General features: G+C 47.8%; 1 protein-coding gene across 1 annotated transcript in view; it reads right to left on the reverse strand.

Annotated features, from left to right (window-relative positions):
- Positions 1-18,204, reverse strand: part of LOC306942652 (uncharacterized protein) — a gene marked incomplete at its 3' end in the record, with an annotated part of 92,298 nt that extends 74,094 nt beyond the window's left edge. The window contains exon 1 of the mRNA XM_079528660.1: positions 17,637-18,204. Coding sequence (XP_079384786.1) covers positions 17,637-17,742 — 106 coding nt within the window. The 5' untranslated portion in view covers positions 17,743-18,204. The remainder of the gene's footprint in view (positions 1-17,636) is intronic.
- Between the last annotated feature and the right edge of the window lie 1,461 nt (positions 18,205-19,665).

Raw genomic sequence — 19,665 nt, forward strand, 5'->3', positions numbered from 1 at the left:
ATGAGATATCTTAAAGTCATGAGATATCTTAAAGTCATGAGATATCTTAAAGTCATGAGATATCTTAAAGTCATGAGATATCTTAAAGTCATGAGATATCTTAAAGTCATGAGATATCTTAAAGTCATGAGATATCTAGAACCAAAGTGGTGGATCATGAGATATCTAGAACCAAAGTGGTGGATCATGAGATATCTAGAACCAAAGTGGTGGATCACACCCGTGTGAACTGAGTGGTGTAAGGTCTTATATAGACTGATCAGCTGTGGTCTGACGTAATGTCTGACGTAATGAAATCACACCCGTGTGAACTGAGTGGTGTAAGGTCTTATATAGACTGATCAGCTGTGGTCTGACGTAATGTCTGACGTAATGAAATCACACCCGTGTGAACTGGGTGACCATAGCAACCATGCTCATTTTTTGGTACGAACAGACAGACACGTAAACTAACAAAGCCAGTTGTAGGAGCGGTTTACACCACTCAAAAACACATGAAGATGATCAAAAGGAATAGGCAGAAGCTGAAAGCTTATAAATGCCTATCCTACTAGTACTTACACCAGAACATGATTCGTAATACTCATTACATTAACACATATACATCATTTTAAACGCCCCCGCTGTAAGTGGGGTCCTCGAAACTTCCAGACGCACAGGAACGCGCCCAGGGTGCCGCCCCGCATCCGAAACGGTCGAGAAATGACAGAGTTACCGTGTGGGGGTCCCTGTACTGTACTGTAACACCCGAAATCATCATATATACAGTTAATGTGTGTGTGTGTGTGTGTGTGTGTGTGTGTGTGTGTGTGTGTGTGTGTGTGTGTGTGTGTGTGTGTGTGTGTGTGTGTGTGTGTGTGGCTGCACAACAGTGACACTTTGTTGTGAAAACCAACCAAACGCTATTTCCGTGCTAGCCACACAAGGCTGCGTAAGGAAGTGGTTGCACCACTTTTTTTTAAAAAGCCTCTGGATGCAACGAGGAAGAGGATAGCTGCATAAATAGGTAACGCTGCACGCAACAGACCACACATGTACAGTAGTATCACTTGCACACGTACACAAGCAAGCACACACACATCCACAGGAGCACACACACATCCACAGGAGCACACACACATCCACAGGAGCACACACACATCCACAGGAGTTTCTGAAGAGAGAATCTTTATCTATGCGTTTGTTTATATTTAGGCCCCGAGACACGCAAGGGGAGAACATTGACACACACACACACACACACAGTCACACACACACACACACACACACACACACACACACACACACACACACACACACACACACACACACACACACACACACACACACACACACACACACACACACACACACACACACACACACACACACACACACACACACACACACAGCCATAGCAGAGTCAGTTGTCCTTGTAAGGTCTTCATATCACAGCTCACCAGACAGTGTTCTATCTTTCTCTCTGGGGACCTACAGAATGTTCCCGACAACCTGAAACTGATTTCACAGCTTTATGAGACACTTTAGGCCTGATGTGAGAAGCAACCTAGTGATGCACCGAATATTCGTCCGCAGAATATTTTCGGTTTCAGCCCGAATAGGCAGAAAATATATCACCGAATAGTGTATGCAATTAATGCATTCAAAAGAGCTGAATAAATGTTTTATGGACCCATAATAGTGATTATTATTTAAGTTAAGTTTTGCCATAAATCAGGTAGCTTTAAGGTACGGCCATGACAGCAATGGTAGGAAAAAAAGATATATAATATTAATCATATTCGGATATTCGGATTCGGCCAAGAATTTCCCTTTCGGTGCATCCCTAGAAGCAACTTGTTATTATTCTACATCATTCGGGGGCGGCTGTTCCAAAGAGTGGACCCAAACTCATTCACTTTTTTTTTTTTTTTAAGACGGTTGCACATTCTTTTTTGACTATAGTATATAGAGCAGCGGTCTCCAAACGTTTTGGGCCGAGCGGCGAGCACCCCCTGTTACCTCCTGACCTATAGACACACCCCCTGTTACCTCCTGACCTATAGACACACCCCCTGTTACCTCCTGACCTATAGACACACCCCCTGTTACCTCCTGACCTATAGACACACCCCCTGTTACCTCCTGACCTATAGACACACCCCCTGTTACCTCCTGACCTATAGACACACCCCCCGTTACCTCCTGACCTATAGACACACAACCCGTTACCTCCTGACCTATAGACACACCCCCTGTTACCTCCTGACCTATAGACACACCCCCTGTTACCTCCTGACCTATAGACACACCCCCTGTTACCTCCTGACATATAGACACACCCCCTGTTACCTCCTGACCTATAGACACACCCCCTGTTACCTCCTGACCTATAGACACACCCCCTGTTACCTCCTGACCTATAGACACACCCCCTGTTACCTCCTGACCTACAGACACACCCCCTGTTACCTCCTGACCTATAGACACACCCCCTGTTACCTCCTGACCTATAGACACACCCCCTGTTACCTCCTGGCCTATCTGACACACCCCCTGTTACCTCCTGGCCTATAGACACACCCCCTGTTACCTCCTGACCTATAGACACACCCCCTGTTACCTCCTGACCTATAGACACACCCCCTGTTACCTCCTGACCTATAGACACACCCCCTGTTACCTCCTGACCTATCTGACACACCCCCTGTTACCTCCTGACCTATAGACACACCCCCTGTTACCTCCTGACCTATAGACACACCCCCTGTTACCTCCTGACCTATCTGACACACCCCCAAACGCTCAGTCTCGTTGTATTTGGCCAAAAAATGAATTATGATGATTATGGCAAATGAATCACAGAAGGTCACTGCACTGAGAGACATGCAGCTGCTGTAGATACTCCTGCTGTTTGTGCTAAATAACACCATGACACCGCCATTACCATTTTCATGTCACGCACAGGGCTCCAGCGTGCGACCTATTAGGTCGCATATGCGACTTAATTTATTAAGGGTGATACTTAAAATGTAATGAGGTCGCACAGGTGCGACTTGCTGGAAGGATGAGTGGAGGGAAAAAAAAACATCCCGCAGTGCTTGCCCGTTCCATTGATTGAAAACATTGGACGTTCGCCTGACGCCCAGTGTTCAAAGAACGATCGTTCACGAAAACCCACAAATAAGCCCTTCAGACTTGGATGGTCAGAGCGGCGCGATTACATTCAAAGTCAATTCAAAGACGAGAATTGCGCAAACGGGCGAGGCGCGACCTGCCGCGGTACAAACTGGACGAACCGAGGCGAATATATATTCAGGTCTGAACGCAGCTTATCCGACACAAATTAACTAATCTTTCTCAGCTGTACAATTTCACTGGAGCGCGCAGCGCGCATATCTAACTGCATGATGATCAGTCATGATCTACACAGACAGCCGACTCCTGACCCAAACACTGAGTGAAACTTAGTAAACGTGTTGTTTGTGCCACGAAAAATAGCTTCCAAACTCCAAAGCTTGTTATGTTTGCATCGAGGAGGTAGCCTATGTGTCCATACCATAGGTCCATACATGATGATCGGCCAACAAAATACATTAATCTCCCTCCCAGTGAGTGAAGAGCACTGATGCCTGATTTATTCTAAGTGTTCCGTGCTGAAAATAGCTGATCTACAAGCTCACAACGCGTCGCGGACAGATCAGCTATTTTCAGCATGCGGAGATATGCAGGCTCCGAGAGCATTCAGAAACGTTTGCCTTCACAATAAAAGCATGCAGCTTTCACAAGTTGGCCCATAAAGACAAGGAAAAGGATTAAGAATTTGGTGGCATTTCACATTGCAAAATGTAAAAATATTATAATAAGGAATTCATTTGGATAATGGTAATGGAGATATTGTACAAATTGTCACTTTATTAATCCAAAGGTTTGGACTGCATTTAATTTTCAACACAAAACCTTAAACTGACTTTCTGTGTGTGTGGAATATAAATATTGCCTTTATTGACTGAGTGAATTTGTGGTGGGTTGAAACCATCTACAGTGTTTTGAAGTATAACCAGGTAGGTTGCTGTTTTTTACACAGTGACCTTTGTAGGGGGTTTTATGATTCAAACCTTTAATGGTGGAAACCACTACATAAATAAATGGCGCCCGATGTGGGGGCATGATAAGATCATATATTAATACCACGCTATACAAAGAAAAAAATGGTGCTACCTAATTTGTGGTGGCGCTACCAAATGAAAAGGTAGGTGGCACCAGTGCTACCTGTGAAAAAGTTAGTCTGGAGCCCTGGTCACGCACCCCCAAGAAGGCTTTCGCGCACCACAAGGGGTGCACGCACCACAAGGAGTGCGTGCACCACAGCGGCAGCGGTGGCCGAACGATTTGCGGAGCGGTCTTGATACCGGAAGGTCGCCAGTTGGTATCCCCGGACCGGCACGTAAAAATTACCACCGCTGAAGTGCCCTTGAGCAAGGCATTGAACCACTACCATGAAATGTTCTATGAGCAGGGTCTGGCTGTAAACAAGTATCTGATGTTTAGTCCAGTTACCCTGGGTAAATATAGTAACTTTGCTTTGCTTTGCTTTACGCACCACAAGGGGTGCCACGCACCACAAGGGGTGCCGCGCACCACAAGGGGTGCCGCGTACCACAAGGGGTGCCACGCACCACAAGGGGTGCATGCACCACAAGGGGTGCCGCGCACCACAAGGGGTGCCACGTGTGGCGATATGAAACATATCTGGCCACATGCCATAGTTATGTTCTTAATGTCGAATGTTTATCATTGACCCCTATTCATACGTTTTATGCTATTTTTATTTTATTGTCCACAGATATATAGTTCAGTTGGCAAATGTCTAGTCTGCAGTACCATTTCATACCACTTTGCGTCAGTAGATGGCAGTGTTCTCCATTCATGTTCTGTTCTGAAGGGGAAGCTCTTTGCTTTTATTCTGAAAGGGACTGGAGCAGGAAATTCAGTTGATATGAACAGAGCAGACAGAAACGAAGCCATGATTTTCTGCTGACACATTGTGTGTTTGTATTTTCTGCATTTCAGGTGGGATATAGTGCAAAACATGAATACTGTATTAACTATTGTGTTTATCTGTGCCTGGACACAACTCGTTTTTGTTTGTTTATAATAAGAGTGTTGATTTTAGAACTTATGAACAGCATTAGCACTTTGTGCTGTGGTTAGCCTATTAGCTACCTGTTCAGCTTTAGCACATGAGGTGCTGTGGTGACTATATGCTCACTGCTAGTCAAGCTAAAGCGACAAGCTAAGGTGTGCTATGAATCCACTACTGTAGTAACTGTACTGAATTGAAGAGTGTGCTATGAATCCACTACAATACTGTACTGGTTATTTCTTTGATAAGGTATATGTTACTGTGATTTTGGAGATATGCATTTATTATTTTTGGACCTAAATGATGATTTTGGTAATTCTGGTTGAACTGATTAGAAGTGAATAATTGAACTATTACTGATTAGATGATTGTACATGTACTGTTTGATGTATTTTGGAATAGCAGGAAATTCAGTTGATATGAACAGAGCAGACAGAAACGAAGCCATGATTTTCTGCTGACACATTGTGTGTTTGTATTTTCTGCATTTCAGAAACCGACAATTGTATAAATTAAAATATGTGGCACCAGGAAGCAGTCTTGTATTTCTGAGAGCGCTACACACGCACCACAAGGGGTGCCACGCACCACAAGGCTACTTTAAAACCATAGCCAGGGCTGTTTATCCATCTGGGTCTTTAAAACCATACCCAGGGCTGTTTATCCATCTGTGTGTCCCACTAAGTTAACTAGCCAAGGTTTAACTCAATGGCAGTGTTGATTTTGGCAGGACATTTTGATTTTACTTTTAGTCATTAGTCTCTTGAATAGTTTCCATTTAGTTTTAGACACATTTTAGTCACCTGGAATGTTTTATTGTTTAGTCTAGTTTCAGTCGACTAAATATCATAAGATTTGAGTCGACTAAATCTACAGTTGATTTAGTCGACTAAAATGTATTTTGGCGGGCCTTGATGCCGTCGTAATGACCGATTATACAATTGCTGAAAATAGCAGATCTACAAGCTCACAACGCGTCGCAGCGCGACACGTTGTGGGCTTGTAGATCGTCTATTTTCAGCATGCAACCAAGTGTAAAATGACTTGTACTGGATCTCTTGTCCACTAGTCCCTTCCTAACATTTTAGTCTAGTTTTTATTTGTTGACGAAATTGTCAGTATATGTAGTCTTGGTTTTAGTCACCGTAGCTTAGCTTTCATTTAGTTTCCATTCAGTTTTCCTCAGTGAAAAAAGGTAGTCGACGAAGATTTTTCGTCTTAAGTTTTAGTCGACGAAATCAACACTGCTCAACATCAAAGAGTTTTAATACAAATCCTTCGGCTTGGAGACAGTGATTGCGAACGCAGTGATTGCGAACGCAGTGATTGCGAACGCAGTGATTGCGAACGCAGTGATTGCGAACGCAGTGATTGCGAACGCAGTGATTGCGAACGCAGTGATTGCGAACGCAGTGAGCATTTACTATGAGACCCAGCAGATCACGGCTGTGTGTCTGTGTGTCTGTGTGTGTGTGTGTCACGCTGTAACACCACCCGCCCACCACCAGAGGGCGCAGCTGTATCACACACAAAAACACACACATGCACGCACGCACACACACGCACGCACGCACGCACACACACACACACAAAACTTAACTTAAAAAAAAACTTAACTTAAAAAAAAAACTTAACTTAAAAAAAACTTAACTTAAAAAAAAACTTAACTTAAAAAAAAACTTAAAAAGGAAAAACGCACACACACAAAAAACTTAACTTAAAAAAAAACTTAACTTAAAAAAAAAACGTAAAAAGGAAAAACGCACACAAAAAACTTAACTTAAAAAAAAACTTAACTTAAAAAAAACTTAAACAAAAAACTTTTTTAAAAAAAAACCTAAAAAAGAAACACGCACGCACGCACACATACACACACTAAAACATTTAATTTAAAAAAACGTAACTTAAAAAAAACCTTAAAAAGTACGTAATTTATTCTAATTGTTGTTATTGCAATTTACGAGCTGCGTTCGCTTCCCGCGTTTGCGCGTCTTACTTGTAGTTATATTGGAGACAGTAATAGTTATATTGGAGACAGTAATAGTTATATTGGAGACAGTAATAGTTATATTGGAGACAGTAATAGTTATATTTCTCGCCATGTCTCCCAAAAAGACATAATCACTGCAGTGAACAAGGAGAGGACACTGGACTGGAGCAGCTCGGACATTTAGACCCTTATTTTATTTTAGCCCATTCTGGACGATCGGGACGATTAAGCATTATGTTATACATTAGCTATTGAAAAAATAGCAGATCTACAAGCTCATAGCGCGCCACCGAGTGGTGCGCTACGAGCTTGTAGGTCTGCTATTTTTGAAAAATCGTGAAAATATTTATTTTAGAAAACTAGACGATTTAGAAGATTTTTTTTAAATTTCGAGGTCAGGCCTAAATGGGTTAAACCAGGGGTTCTCAACCCGTGGGTCGCGACCCCTCGGGGGGTCGCCAAATTATTTTAGGGGGTCCCCAAATTATTTTCAAAAAAGAAATATATATATATATATTTATTTTTAAATTTTATTTTCACTTTTTTTCAAAAATAGCAGACCTACAAGCTCGTAGCGCGCCACTCGGTGGCGCGCTACGAGCTTGTAGATCTGCTATTTTTCAATAGCTAAATTGAAACAATGCTTAAAACACCAAAAGGGGTTCCCGCCCAAAATGGTTTAAGGTTATTGTAGCAGTAAATTTATATTGGGGGTCGGGAGGGGGCGGGGCGGGGGTCCCGAGACGTTGCCAAAGCATTTTCGGGGGTCCCCGGCCAAAAACGTTGAGAACCCCTGGGTTAAACCCTTATTTTATTTTAGCCCATTCTGGAAGGTCGGGAACCCCTTTTGGTGTTTTAAGCATTATGTTATACTTTAGCTATTGAAAAATAGCAGATCTACAAGCTCGTAGCGCGGCACCGAGTGCCGCGCTACGAGCTTGTAGATCTGCTATTTTTGAAAAATCGTGAAAATGTGGCGCAAACCTTTGAATATATATAATTTCAGAGCGAACTTTTTTTAAATCAAATCTTTGCTTCTGGGGGGTCCCTGGAACAACATATTTTCAGATGGGGGTCGGCGGCCAAATACAGATAATTCTGGGGCTCCTTGACGTGAAAAAGGTTGAGCACCACTGACATAGAAACATGGGTTTTAAAGGTTGAGCACCACTGACATAGAAACATGGGTTTTAAAGGTTGAGCACCACTGACATAGAAACATGGGTTTTAAAGGTTGAGCACCACTGACATAGAAACATGGGTTTAAAGGTTGAGCACCACTGACATAGAAACATGGGTTTAAAGGTTGAGCACCACTGACATAGAAACATGGGTTTTAAAGGTTGAGCACCACTGACATAGAAACATGGGTTTTAAAGGTTGAGCACCACTGACATAGAAACATGGGTTTTAAAGGTTGAGCACCACTGACATAGAAACATGGGCTTTAAAGGTTGAGCACCACTGACATAGAAACATGGGCTTTAAAGGTTGAGCACCACTGACATAGAAACATGGGCTTTAAAGGTTGAGCACCACTGACATAGAAACATGGGCTTTAAAGGTTGAGCACCACTGACATAGAAACATGGGCTTTAAAGGTTGAGCACCACTGACATAGAAACATGGGTTTAAAGGTTGAGCACCACTGACATAGAAACATGGGTTTTAAAGGTTGAGCACCACTGACATAGAAATATGGGTTTTAAAGGTTGAGCACCACTGACATAGAAACATAGGGTTAAAGGTTGAGCACCACTGACATAGAAACATGGGTTTTAAAGGTTGAGCACCACTGACATAGAAACATGGGTTTTAAAGGTTGAGCACCACTGACATAGAAACATGGGCTTTAAAGGTTGAGCACCACTGACATGGAAACAGAGGGTTTTTCAGAAAACTGCTAGGATTCAGAATACTTCGTTTTTTTCATATATAAATCGGACTCAGGTCAAAATGGGTTAGCAATATCACATGATATGACACAGCACGTTTGGCTGGTGGTAGGAAGTATATTCTTCCACATAATAATAATAGCTTGAATTTATATAGCGCCTTTCGTGAACCCAAGGACGCTTTACAAAATGTACCAACAACAATCAAAACCTATATGCCATAAGCCTGAGAGAATTGTCTTCTTTTCAAAGCAGCCTTAAAAGAGTCCAGTGTTGGAGCATGGCGAATCTCTATTGGAAGAGAGTTCATTGGAAGAGAGTACATATGGAGAGTACATACGGAGAGTACATACGGAGAGTACATACGGAGAGTACATACGGAGAGTACATACGGAGAGTACATACATACGGAGAGTACATACATACGGAGAGTACATACGGAGAGTACATATGGAGAGTACATACGGAGAGTACATATGGAGAGTATGGAGAGTACATATGGAGAGTACATATGGAGAGTACATACGGAGAGTACATATGGAGAGTACATACGGAGAGTACATATGGAGAGTATGGAGAGTACATATGGAGAGTACATATGGAGAGTACATACGGAGAGTACATACGGAGAGTACATACGGAGAGTACATATGGAGAGTACATATGGAGAGTACATACGGAGAGTACATACGGAGAGTACATATGGAGAGTACATACGGAGTACATACGGAGAGTACATACGGAGAGTACATACGGAGAGTACATACGGCTTTACGGTTAGAATTCTGAAACAGAAGCTCTTCAAATTGCTCTGACGGTCACCAATAATGGGCCATCAGGCCATGATACAATGCCTTGGATCAGTGGTTCCCAAACGGACCCCCAAAATGATACTAACTCATTAGCCCCGCAGACCCCCCATTTGAAAAGACATGCCATGCAGGGACCCCCCCCCCCCATAAGAGAACATGTTTATGGCTAGTAGCTGGGGACCCCCCCCCCCATAAGAGAACATGTTTATGGCTAGTAGCTGGGGACCCCCCCCCCCCCCCCCCCATAAGAGAACATGTTTATGGCTAGTAGCTGGGGACCCCCCCCCCCATAAGAGAACATGTTTATGGCTAGTAGCTGGGGACCACCCCCCCCCATAAGAGAACATGTTTATGGCTAGTAGCTGGGGACCCCCCCCCCCATAAGAGAACATGTTTATGGCTAGTAGCTGGGGACCCCCCCCCCATAAGAGAACATGTTTATGGCTAGTAGCTGGGGACCCCCCCCCCCCCCATAAGAGAACATGTTTATGGCTAGTAGCTGGGGACCCCCCCCCCCATAAGAGAACATGTTTATGGCTAGTAGCTGGGGACCCCCCCCCCCCATAAGAGAACATGTTTATGGCTAGTAGCTGGGGACCCCCCCCCCCCCCACCCCCCCCATAAGAGAACATGTTTATGGCTAGTAGCTGGGGACCCCCCCCCCATAAGAGAACATGTTATGGCTAGTAGCTGGGGACCCCCCCCCCCCCCCATAAGAGAACATGTTTATGGCTAGTAGCTGGGGACCCCCCCCCCCCCCCATAAGAGAACATGTTTATGGCTAGTAGCTGGGGACCCCCCCCCCCCCATAAGAGAACATGTTTATGGCTAGTAGCTGGGGACCCCCCCCCCCCCCCCCATAAGAGAACATGTTTATGGCTAGTAGCTGGGGGACCCCCCCCCCCCCCCCCCATAAGAGAACATGTTTATGGCTAGTAGCTGGGGACCCCCCCCCCCCCCCCCATAAGAGAACATGTTTATGGCTAGTAGCTGGGACCCCCCCCCCCATAAGAGAACATGTTTATGGCTAGTAGCTGGGGACCCCCCCCCCCCCATAAGAGAACATGTTTATGGCTAGTAGCTGGGACCCCCCCCCCCCCCCCCATAAGAGAACATGTTTATGGCTAGTAGCTGGGGACCCCCCCCCCCCCCCCATAAGAGAACATGTTTATGGCTAGTAGCTGGGGACCCCCCCCCCCCCCCCATAAGAGAACATGTTTATGGCTAGTAGCTGGGGACCCCCCCCCCCCCCCCATAAGAGAACATGTTTATGGCTAGTAGCTGGGGACCCCCCCCCCCCATAAGAGAACATGTTTATGGCTAGTAGCTGGGGACCCCCCCCCCCCCCCCATAAGAGAACATGTTTATGGCTAGTAGCTGGGGACCCCCCCCCCCATAAGAGAACATGTTTATGGCTAGTAGCTGGGGACCCCCCCCCCCCCCCCCATAAGAGAACATGTTTATGGCTAGTAGCTGGGGACCCCCCCCCCCCCCATAAGAGAACATGTTTATGGCTAGTAGCTGGGGACCCCCCCCCCCCCATAAGAGAACATGTTTATGGCTAGTAGCTGGGGACCCCCCCCCCCCCCATAAGAGAACATGTTTATGGCTAGTAGCTGGGGACCCCCCCCCCCATAAGAGAACATGTTTATGGCTAGTAGCTGGGGACCCCCCCCCCCCCCCCCCATAAGAGAACATGTTTATGGCTAGTAGCTGGGGACCCCCCCCCCCCCCCCATAAGAGAACATGTTATGGCTAGTAGCTGGGGACCCCCCCCCCCCCCCCATAAGAGAACATGTTTATGGCTAGTAGCTGGGGACCCCCCCCCCCCCCCCATAAGAGAACATGTTTATGGCTAGTAGCTGGGGACCCCCCCCCCCCCCCATAAGAGAACATGTTTATGGCTAGTAGCTGGGGACCCCCCCGCCCCCCCCCATAAGAGAACATGTTTATGGCTAGTAGCTGGGGACCCCCCCCCCCCCCCCCATAAGAGAACATGTTTATGGCTAGTAGCTGGGGACCCCCCCCCCCCCCCCATAAGAGAACATGTTTATGGCTAGTAGCTGGGGACCCCCCCCCCCCCCCCCCCCCATAAGAGAACATGTTTATGGCTAGTAGCTGGGGACCCCCCCCCCCCCCCCATAAGAGAACATGTTTATGGCTAGTAGCTGGGGACCCCCCCCCCCCCCCCATAAGAGAACATGTTTATGGCTAGTAGCTGGGGACCCCCCCCCCCCCCCCCCCCATAAGAGAACATGTTTATGGCTAGTAGCTGGGGACCCCCCCCCCCCCCCCCCCCATAAGAGAACATGTTTATGGCTAGTAGCTGGGGACCCCCCCCCCCCCCCCCATAAGAGAACATGTTTATGGCTAGTAGCTGGGGACCCCCCCCCCCCCATAAGAGAACATGTTTATGGCTAGTAGCTGGGGACCCCCCCCCCCCCCCATAAGAGAACATGTTTATGGCTAGTAGCTGGGGACCCCCCCCCCCATAAGAGAACATGTTTATGGCTAGTAGCTGGGGACCCCCCCCCCCCCCCCCCCCATAAGAGAACATGTTTATGGCTAGTAGCTGGGGACCCCCCCCCCCCCCCATAAGAGAACATGTTTATGGCTAGTAGCTGGGGACCCCCCCCCCCCCCATAAGAGAACATGTTTATGGCTAGTAGCTGGGGACCCCCCCCCCATAAGAGAACATGTTTATGGCTAGTAGCTGGGGACCCCCCCCCCCCCCCATAAGAGAACATGTTTATGGCTAGTAGCTGGGGACCCCCCCCCCCCCCATAAGAGAACATGTTTATGGCTAGTAGCTGGGGACCCCCCCCCCCCATAAGAGAACATGTTTATGGCTAGTAGCTGGGGACCCCCCCCCCCCCCCCATAAGAGAACATGTTTATGGCTAGTAGCTGGGGACCCCCCCCCCCCCATAAGAGAACATGTTTATGGCTAGTAGCTGGGGACCCCCCCCCCCCCCATAAGAGAACATGTTTATGGCTAGTAGCTGGGGACCCCCCCCCCCCCCATAAGAGAACATGTTTATGGCTAGTAGCTGGGGACCCCCCCCCCCCCCCCCATAAGAGAACATGTTTATGGCTAGTAGCTGGGGACCCCCCCCCCCCCCATAAGAGAACATGTTTATGGCTAGTAGCTGGGGACCCCCCCCCCCCATAAGAGAACATGTTTATGGCTAGTAGCTGGGGGACCCCCCCCCCCCCCATAAGAGAACATGTTTATGGCTAGTAGCTGGGGACCCCCCCCCCCCCCATAAGAGAACATGTTTATGGCTAGTAGCTGGGGACCCCCCCCCCCCCCCATAAGAGAACATGTTTATGGCTAGTAGCTGGGGACCCCCCCCCCCCCCCATAAGAGAACATGTTTATGGCTAGTAGCTGGGGACCCCCCCCCCCCCCATAAGAGAACATGTTTATGGCTAGTAGCTGGGACCCCCCCCCCCCCATAAGAGAACATGTTTATGGCTAGTAGCTGGGGACCCCCCCCCCCCCCCCCATAAGAGAACATGTTTATGGCTAGTAGCTGGGGACCCCCCCCCCCATAAGAGAACATGTTTATGGCTAGTAGCTGGGGACCCCCCCCCCCCCCATAAGAGAACATGTTTATGGCTAGTAGCTGGGGACCCCCCCCCCCCATAAGAGAACATGTTTATGGCTAGTAGCTGGGGACCCCCCCCCCCATAAGAGAACATGTTTATGGCTAGTAGCTGGGGACCCCCCCCCCCCCCCATAAGAGAACATGTTTATGGCTAGTAGTTGGGGACCCCCCCCCCCATAAGAGAACATGTTTATGGCTAGTAGCTGGGGACCCCCCCCCCCCATAAGAGAACATGTTTATGGCTAGTAGCTGGGGACCCCCCCCCCCCCATAAGAGAACATGTTTATGGCTAGTAGTTGGGGACCCCCCCCCCCATAAGAGAACATGTTTATGGCTAGTAGCTGGGGACCCCCCCCCCCCCCATAAGAGAACATGTTTATGGCTAGTAGCTGGGGACCCCCTGGAACTCCCTCAAGGACCCCTGGGGGTCCCCGGACCCCACTTTGGGTTACAGTACATATACAGTATGCCGGCATGTCGATTTTGTTCCAATTATCAGCCCTCATTACTGTCATGAGAAATATTGCAAATATATTTAGATCTGATAATGTCTGTATACTGTGTGGTTTAGATCTGATAATGTCTGTATACTGTGTGGTTTAGATCTGATAATGTCTGTATACTGTGTGGTTGTCCAGCTTTCTCTCATCATCATCATTATTTTTCGACCGCAGTCGAGATCGAGTATTTCACAATATTACGCCAGACTTCCCGGTCCTTCATTGCCATCCCCAGTTCCTGCTTACTGATGCCTGTGTCCCTAGCGATGACATCAGGGAACGACAGTTTTCTACCTCTGGTCTGCTTTGAGGCAGGACTCCAGAGAAGAAGGGGAGATATAACCTCATTGTCAGCTCTGTAGCAGTGGCCGGCAAACGGTGTTCTTCTGGATCGGACTAGTGAAGAAACACGGGGAAGGTTTCTCTCTGTAGTACAACAATGTGACTGACTGACGGACTGTGTGTGTGATTGTTATCAACATTCCCCATGGAGTGCACAGAGAGGGCACACCCTCTCCTGTCTGAGCACACACACACACACACACACACACACACACACACACACACACACACACACACACACACACACACACACACACACACACACACACACACACACACACACACACACACACACACACACACACACACACACACACACACACACACACACACACACACACACACACACACACACACAGGAAGTCCGGCTACTGTACTACTGGGCATAGAGAGGAAAATAGTAGAGGCTGTTTCCTTTGGGTGGGTTAGGCCTGTGCCTGTGTGTGCATGCCTGTGTGCCTGTGTGTGCGTGCTTGTGTGCCTGTGTGTGTGTGTGTCTGCTTGCTTGTGTGCCTGTGTGTGCGTGCGGGCGGGTGCGCGTGTGTAATAGAGACTATGACATTGAGTATATGTACTGTCTGTGATGACACTTTGTCCTGTATGAGTCTCACTCTCACACGTTTTTTCTCTCCTCTGCTCACACACACACACACACACACACACACACACACACACACACACACACACACACACACACACACACACACACACACACACACACACACACACACACACACACACACACACACACACACACACACACACACACACACAATACTGTGACAATTAACACTTCCTCACTATGCTCTCATCAATTCAATTTCAATTCAAAGGGCTTTATTGGCATGAGAAAACATACAAAAGCAAAAAGCACAATACAATCAAAACAAAGATTATGTACATTTGAAAGTCAGAATCTTCAATAAATCAATGTCTATCCATGTACCGAGATCACTCCATGCAGAATACACACAATGATTAGTCTTTAGGGTGGTTGTGTTCCATTTCATATCCTCCTTCTCCAATCACAGCAGCTCACAAAACACACAGTGTTTACACACACGCACGCACACACACACTGTTGGCACCAAACTCCATCACTGATTGACACGACCTCTCTGTCTCTCTCACACACACACACACACACACACACACACACACACACACACACACACACACACACACACACACACACACACACACACACACACACACACACACACACACACACACACACACACACACACACACACACACACACACACACACACACACACACACACACACACACACACACAGTGCAACGCAGTGTGAAGTGAACCAACTAAACCAAGTACCAACAAACCAGCCAGCCAACCAACAACATCCACAAACACATCTGTCACCCAGCTACCTACCAGCTACCCAGCTAGCTCTGGTCCATACATAGCTCTAATGTAGCTCTGATCCATAGCTCTAATGCCATCAACAACTGCAGCATTAAGAGCAGTTGTTATAGTATGGACCCAGAGCCACTACCCTACCCAGCTGTATAACAGAGTCTGCTATAGTATGGACCCAGAGCCACTACCCTACCCAGCTGTATAACAGAGTCTGCTATAGTGTGGACCCAGAGCTAACCTACCCTACCCAGCTGTAGAACAGAGTCTGCTATAGTATGGACCCAGAACCACTACCCTACCCAGCTGTATAACAGAGTCTGCTATAGTGTGGACCCAGAGCTAACCTACCCTACCCAGCTGTAGAACAGAGTCTGCTATAGTATGGACCCAGAGCCACTACCCTACCCAGCTGTATAACAGACTGCTATAGTATGGACCCAGAGCCTCTACCCTACCCAGCTGTAGAACAGGGTCTGCTATAGTATGGACCCAGAGCCTCTACCCTACCCAGCTGTAGAACAGAGTCTGCTATAGTATGGACCCAGAGCCACTACCCTACCCAGCTGTAGAACAGTGTTTGCTATAGTATGGACCCAGAGCCACTACCCTACCCAGCTGTAGAACAGAGTCTGCTATAGTATGGACCCAGAGCCACTACCCTACCCAGCTGTAGAACAGTGTTTGCTATAGTATGGACCCAGAGCCACTACCCTACCCAGCTGTAGAACAGTGTCTGCTATAGTATGGACCCAGAGCTAACCTACCCAGCTGTATAACAGACTGCTATAGTATGGACCCAGAGCCACTACCCTACCCAGCTGTATAACATTGTCTGCTATAGTATGGACCCAGAGCCACTACCCTACCCAGCTGTATAACAGGGTCTGCTATAGTATGGACCCAGAGCCACTACCCTACCCAGCTGTATAACAGAGTCTGCTATAGTATGGACCCAGAGCCACTACCCTACCCAGCTGTATAACAGAGTCTGCTATAGTATGGACCCAGAGCCACTACCCTACCCAGCTGTAGAACAGAGTCTGCTATAGTATGGACCCAGAGCCACTACCCTACCCAGCTGTAGAACAGAGTCTGCTATAGTATGGACCCAGAGCCACTACCCTACCCAGCTGTATAACAGAGTCTGCTATAGTATGGACCCAGAGCCACTACCCTACCCAGCTGTAGAACAGGGTCTGCTATAGTATGGACCCAGAGCTACTAACCTACCCAGCTGTAGAACAGGGTCTGCTATAGTATGGACCCAGAGCCACTACCCTACCCAGCTGTAGAACAGAGTCTGCTATAGTATGGACCCAGAGCTACTAACCTACCCAGCTGTAGAACAGAGTCTGCTATAGTATGGACCCAGAGCTAACCTACCCAGCTGTAGAACAGGGTCTGCTATAGTATGGACCCAGAGCCACTACCCTACCCAGCTGTAGAACAGAGTCTGCTATAGTATGGACCCAGAGCCACTACCCTACCCAGCTGTAGAACAGGGTCTGCTATAGTATGGACCCAGAGCCACTACCCTACCCAGCTGTAGAACAGGGTCTGCTATAGTATGGACCCAGAGCCACTACCCTACCCAGCTGTAGAACAGAGTCTGCTATAGTATGGACCCAGAGCCACTACCCTACCCAGCTGTATAACAGAGTCTGCTATAGTGTGGACCCAGAGCTAACCTACCATACCCAGCTGTAGAACAGAGTCTGCTATAGTATGGACCCAGAACCACTACCCTACCCAGCTGTATAACAGAGTCTGCTATAGTATGGACCCAGAGCTAACCTACCCTACCCAGCTGTAGAACAGAGTCTGCTATAGTATGGACCCAGAGCCACTACCCTACCCAGCTGTATAACAGACTGCTATAGTATGGACCCAGAGCCACTACCCTACCCAGCTGTAGAACAGTGTCTGCCAGTGCCTGGGGCTCGGAGGGACTGTTACTTCCCTGTGAACTCAACCAACTCACCTATGACTATCCTCAGATGCTTCAGCCGGGTCAGCACGTCCTTCTTGGGGTCCAACACCTTCTGCGTGGACTTCTTCACGTCCCCGTGGGGCTTTTTGGAGAACATTATTATATACTAAACAGAACACAAACAGCAGCGGGAGGACGGTGGGGTTTGGTAGACTATAGACGAGACGAGACGGGCCCGGACGGGCAGGACGGTCAGACAGGAGAGGACAGGGCAGGACAGGACAAGGAGCTAGCCGAGTTGGTATCCGTATTGCTCGGCTAGCTGTTATAGTTAGTTAATGTTCAGATAAATAATAAACTGTCCCCGGCGGTCGGGTCGCCGCGCTGCGAACGAAGAACCCTCGTCAACAGACATCAGTACGAGACACAAACACGAAGTATAGCCGGGGAGGAGAGGAGGGAAGGTGCATTGTTGTTGTTGTTGTTTGTGTGGTGGGGGTTTGTTTTTCTTTTTAAAAGAGAGGCGTTGTTGTGTAATTAATAATACAACGTATAGCGGCGCAAAGCAAGCATCCATCCATTGCAACTGAACCAACCTAACCTAACCGTCCACCCTCCCTTCTTCTTCTTCTTCCAAAACACAGAAAGAAGCACCCGGAGAAAGCTCAACTGTTGACCAAAAGCGTCTACAACAACATCCCATAGCGTGGCGGTACGGGATGCTATTGGGCTGGTTTGGTTGTTATGGCAACATGCGAATCATGCCAAGGCAGCCAGACAGAGCAACGTTATCCAGAACAGTGGTTCCTGCCAAGTGGGGTCCGGGGACCCCCCAGGGGTCCTTGAGGGAGTTCCAGGGGGTCCCCAGCTAAACGATAGTTAGGAACCAAATGGACCCTTATGGGTCTGTAACTCTGATAGTGTACAAATAGGGTCCGTATGGTTACATTTGTACACTCTCAGAGTTAAATTAGCATTGATTTTACAACATAAATTGGCGTCCATAGTGGTCCGTAGACTAATGCATGTCAAACTGGGGGTCCTTGAAATGAAAATGGTTGAGAATCACTGCTAGAGCCGTAATAAAAATCTTCTCTTATGGGGGTCCCTGGCATAACTCTTCAAATGGGGGTCCGCGGGGCTAATAAATGTCAATTTGGGGGTCCTTGACATGAAAAAGTTTGGGGACCAGTACCACTGATCCCAAGGTATCACTTTTTTTTTTATTATTATTATTTTTTACTTAAAGGGTAGTGAATGAATGAATGAATGAATGACTTTATTTAAGTGTCATGCCACCTTGTGGCCCGTCCCTCATGGGATTATATGACACCTTGTGGCCCGTCCCTCATGGGATTATATGACACCTTGTGGCCCGTCCCTCATGGGATTATATGACACCTTGTGGCCCGTCCCTCATGGGATTATATGACACCTTGTGGCCCGTCCCTCATGGGATTATATGACACCTTTATTTAAGTGTCATGCCACCTTGTGGCCCGTCCCTCATGGGATTATATGACACCTTTATTTAAGTGTCATGCCACCTTGTGGCCCGTCCCTCATGGGATTATATGACACCTTTTCAATTCGCATATACACGTCTTTTTACACAGTAATGCTGATCGTCTCAACATGAGTACAACAGATGGGGGCACGGTGGCACAGTCGGTAGTGCTGTCGCCTCTCAGCTAGAAGGTCCTGGGTTTGATTCCCGCTCGGCATGTCCTCTCTCCGCGTCATCAGTGCCCATACCCGAGGCGGGGTTGGCGAAAGGGCCTTTCTGTGTGGAGTTTGCATGTTCTCCCCGTGTCCCCTAGGGTAGGTACCCTCACATGTTCTCCCCGTGTCCCCTAGGGTAGGTACCCTCACATGTTCTCCCCGTGTCCCCTAGGGTAGGTACCCTCACATGTTCTCCCCGTGTCCCCTAGGGTAGGTACCCTCACATGTTCTCCCCGTGTCCCCTAGTGTAGGTACCCTCACATGTTCTCCCCGTGTCCCCTAGGGTAGGTACCCTCACATGTTCTCCCCGTGTCCCCTATAGGGTAGGTACCCTCACATGTTCTCCCCGTGTCCCCTA

Source organism: Electrona antarctica (assembly GCF_951216825.1).
Source record: "Electrona antarctica genome assembly, chromosome: 18".
NCBI classification, from domain to species: domain Eukaryota; kingdom Metazoa; phylum Chordata; class Actinopteri; order Myctophiformes; family Myctophidae; genus Electrona; species Electrona antarctica.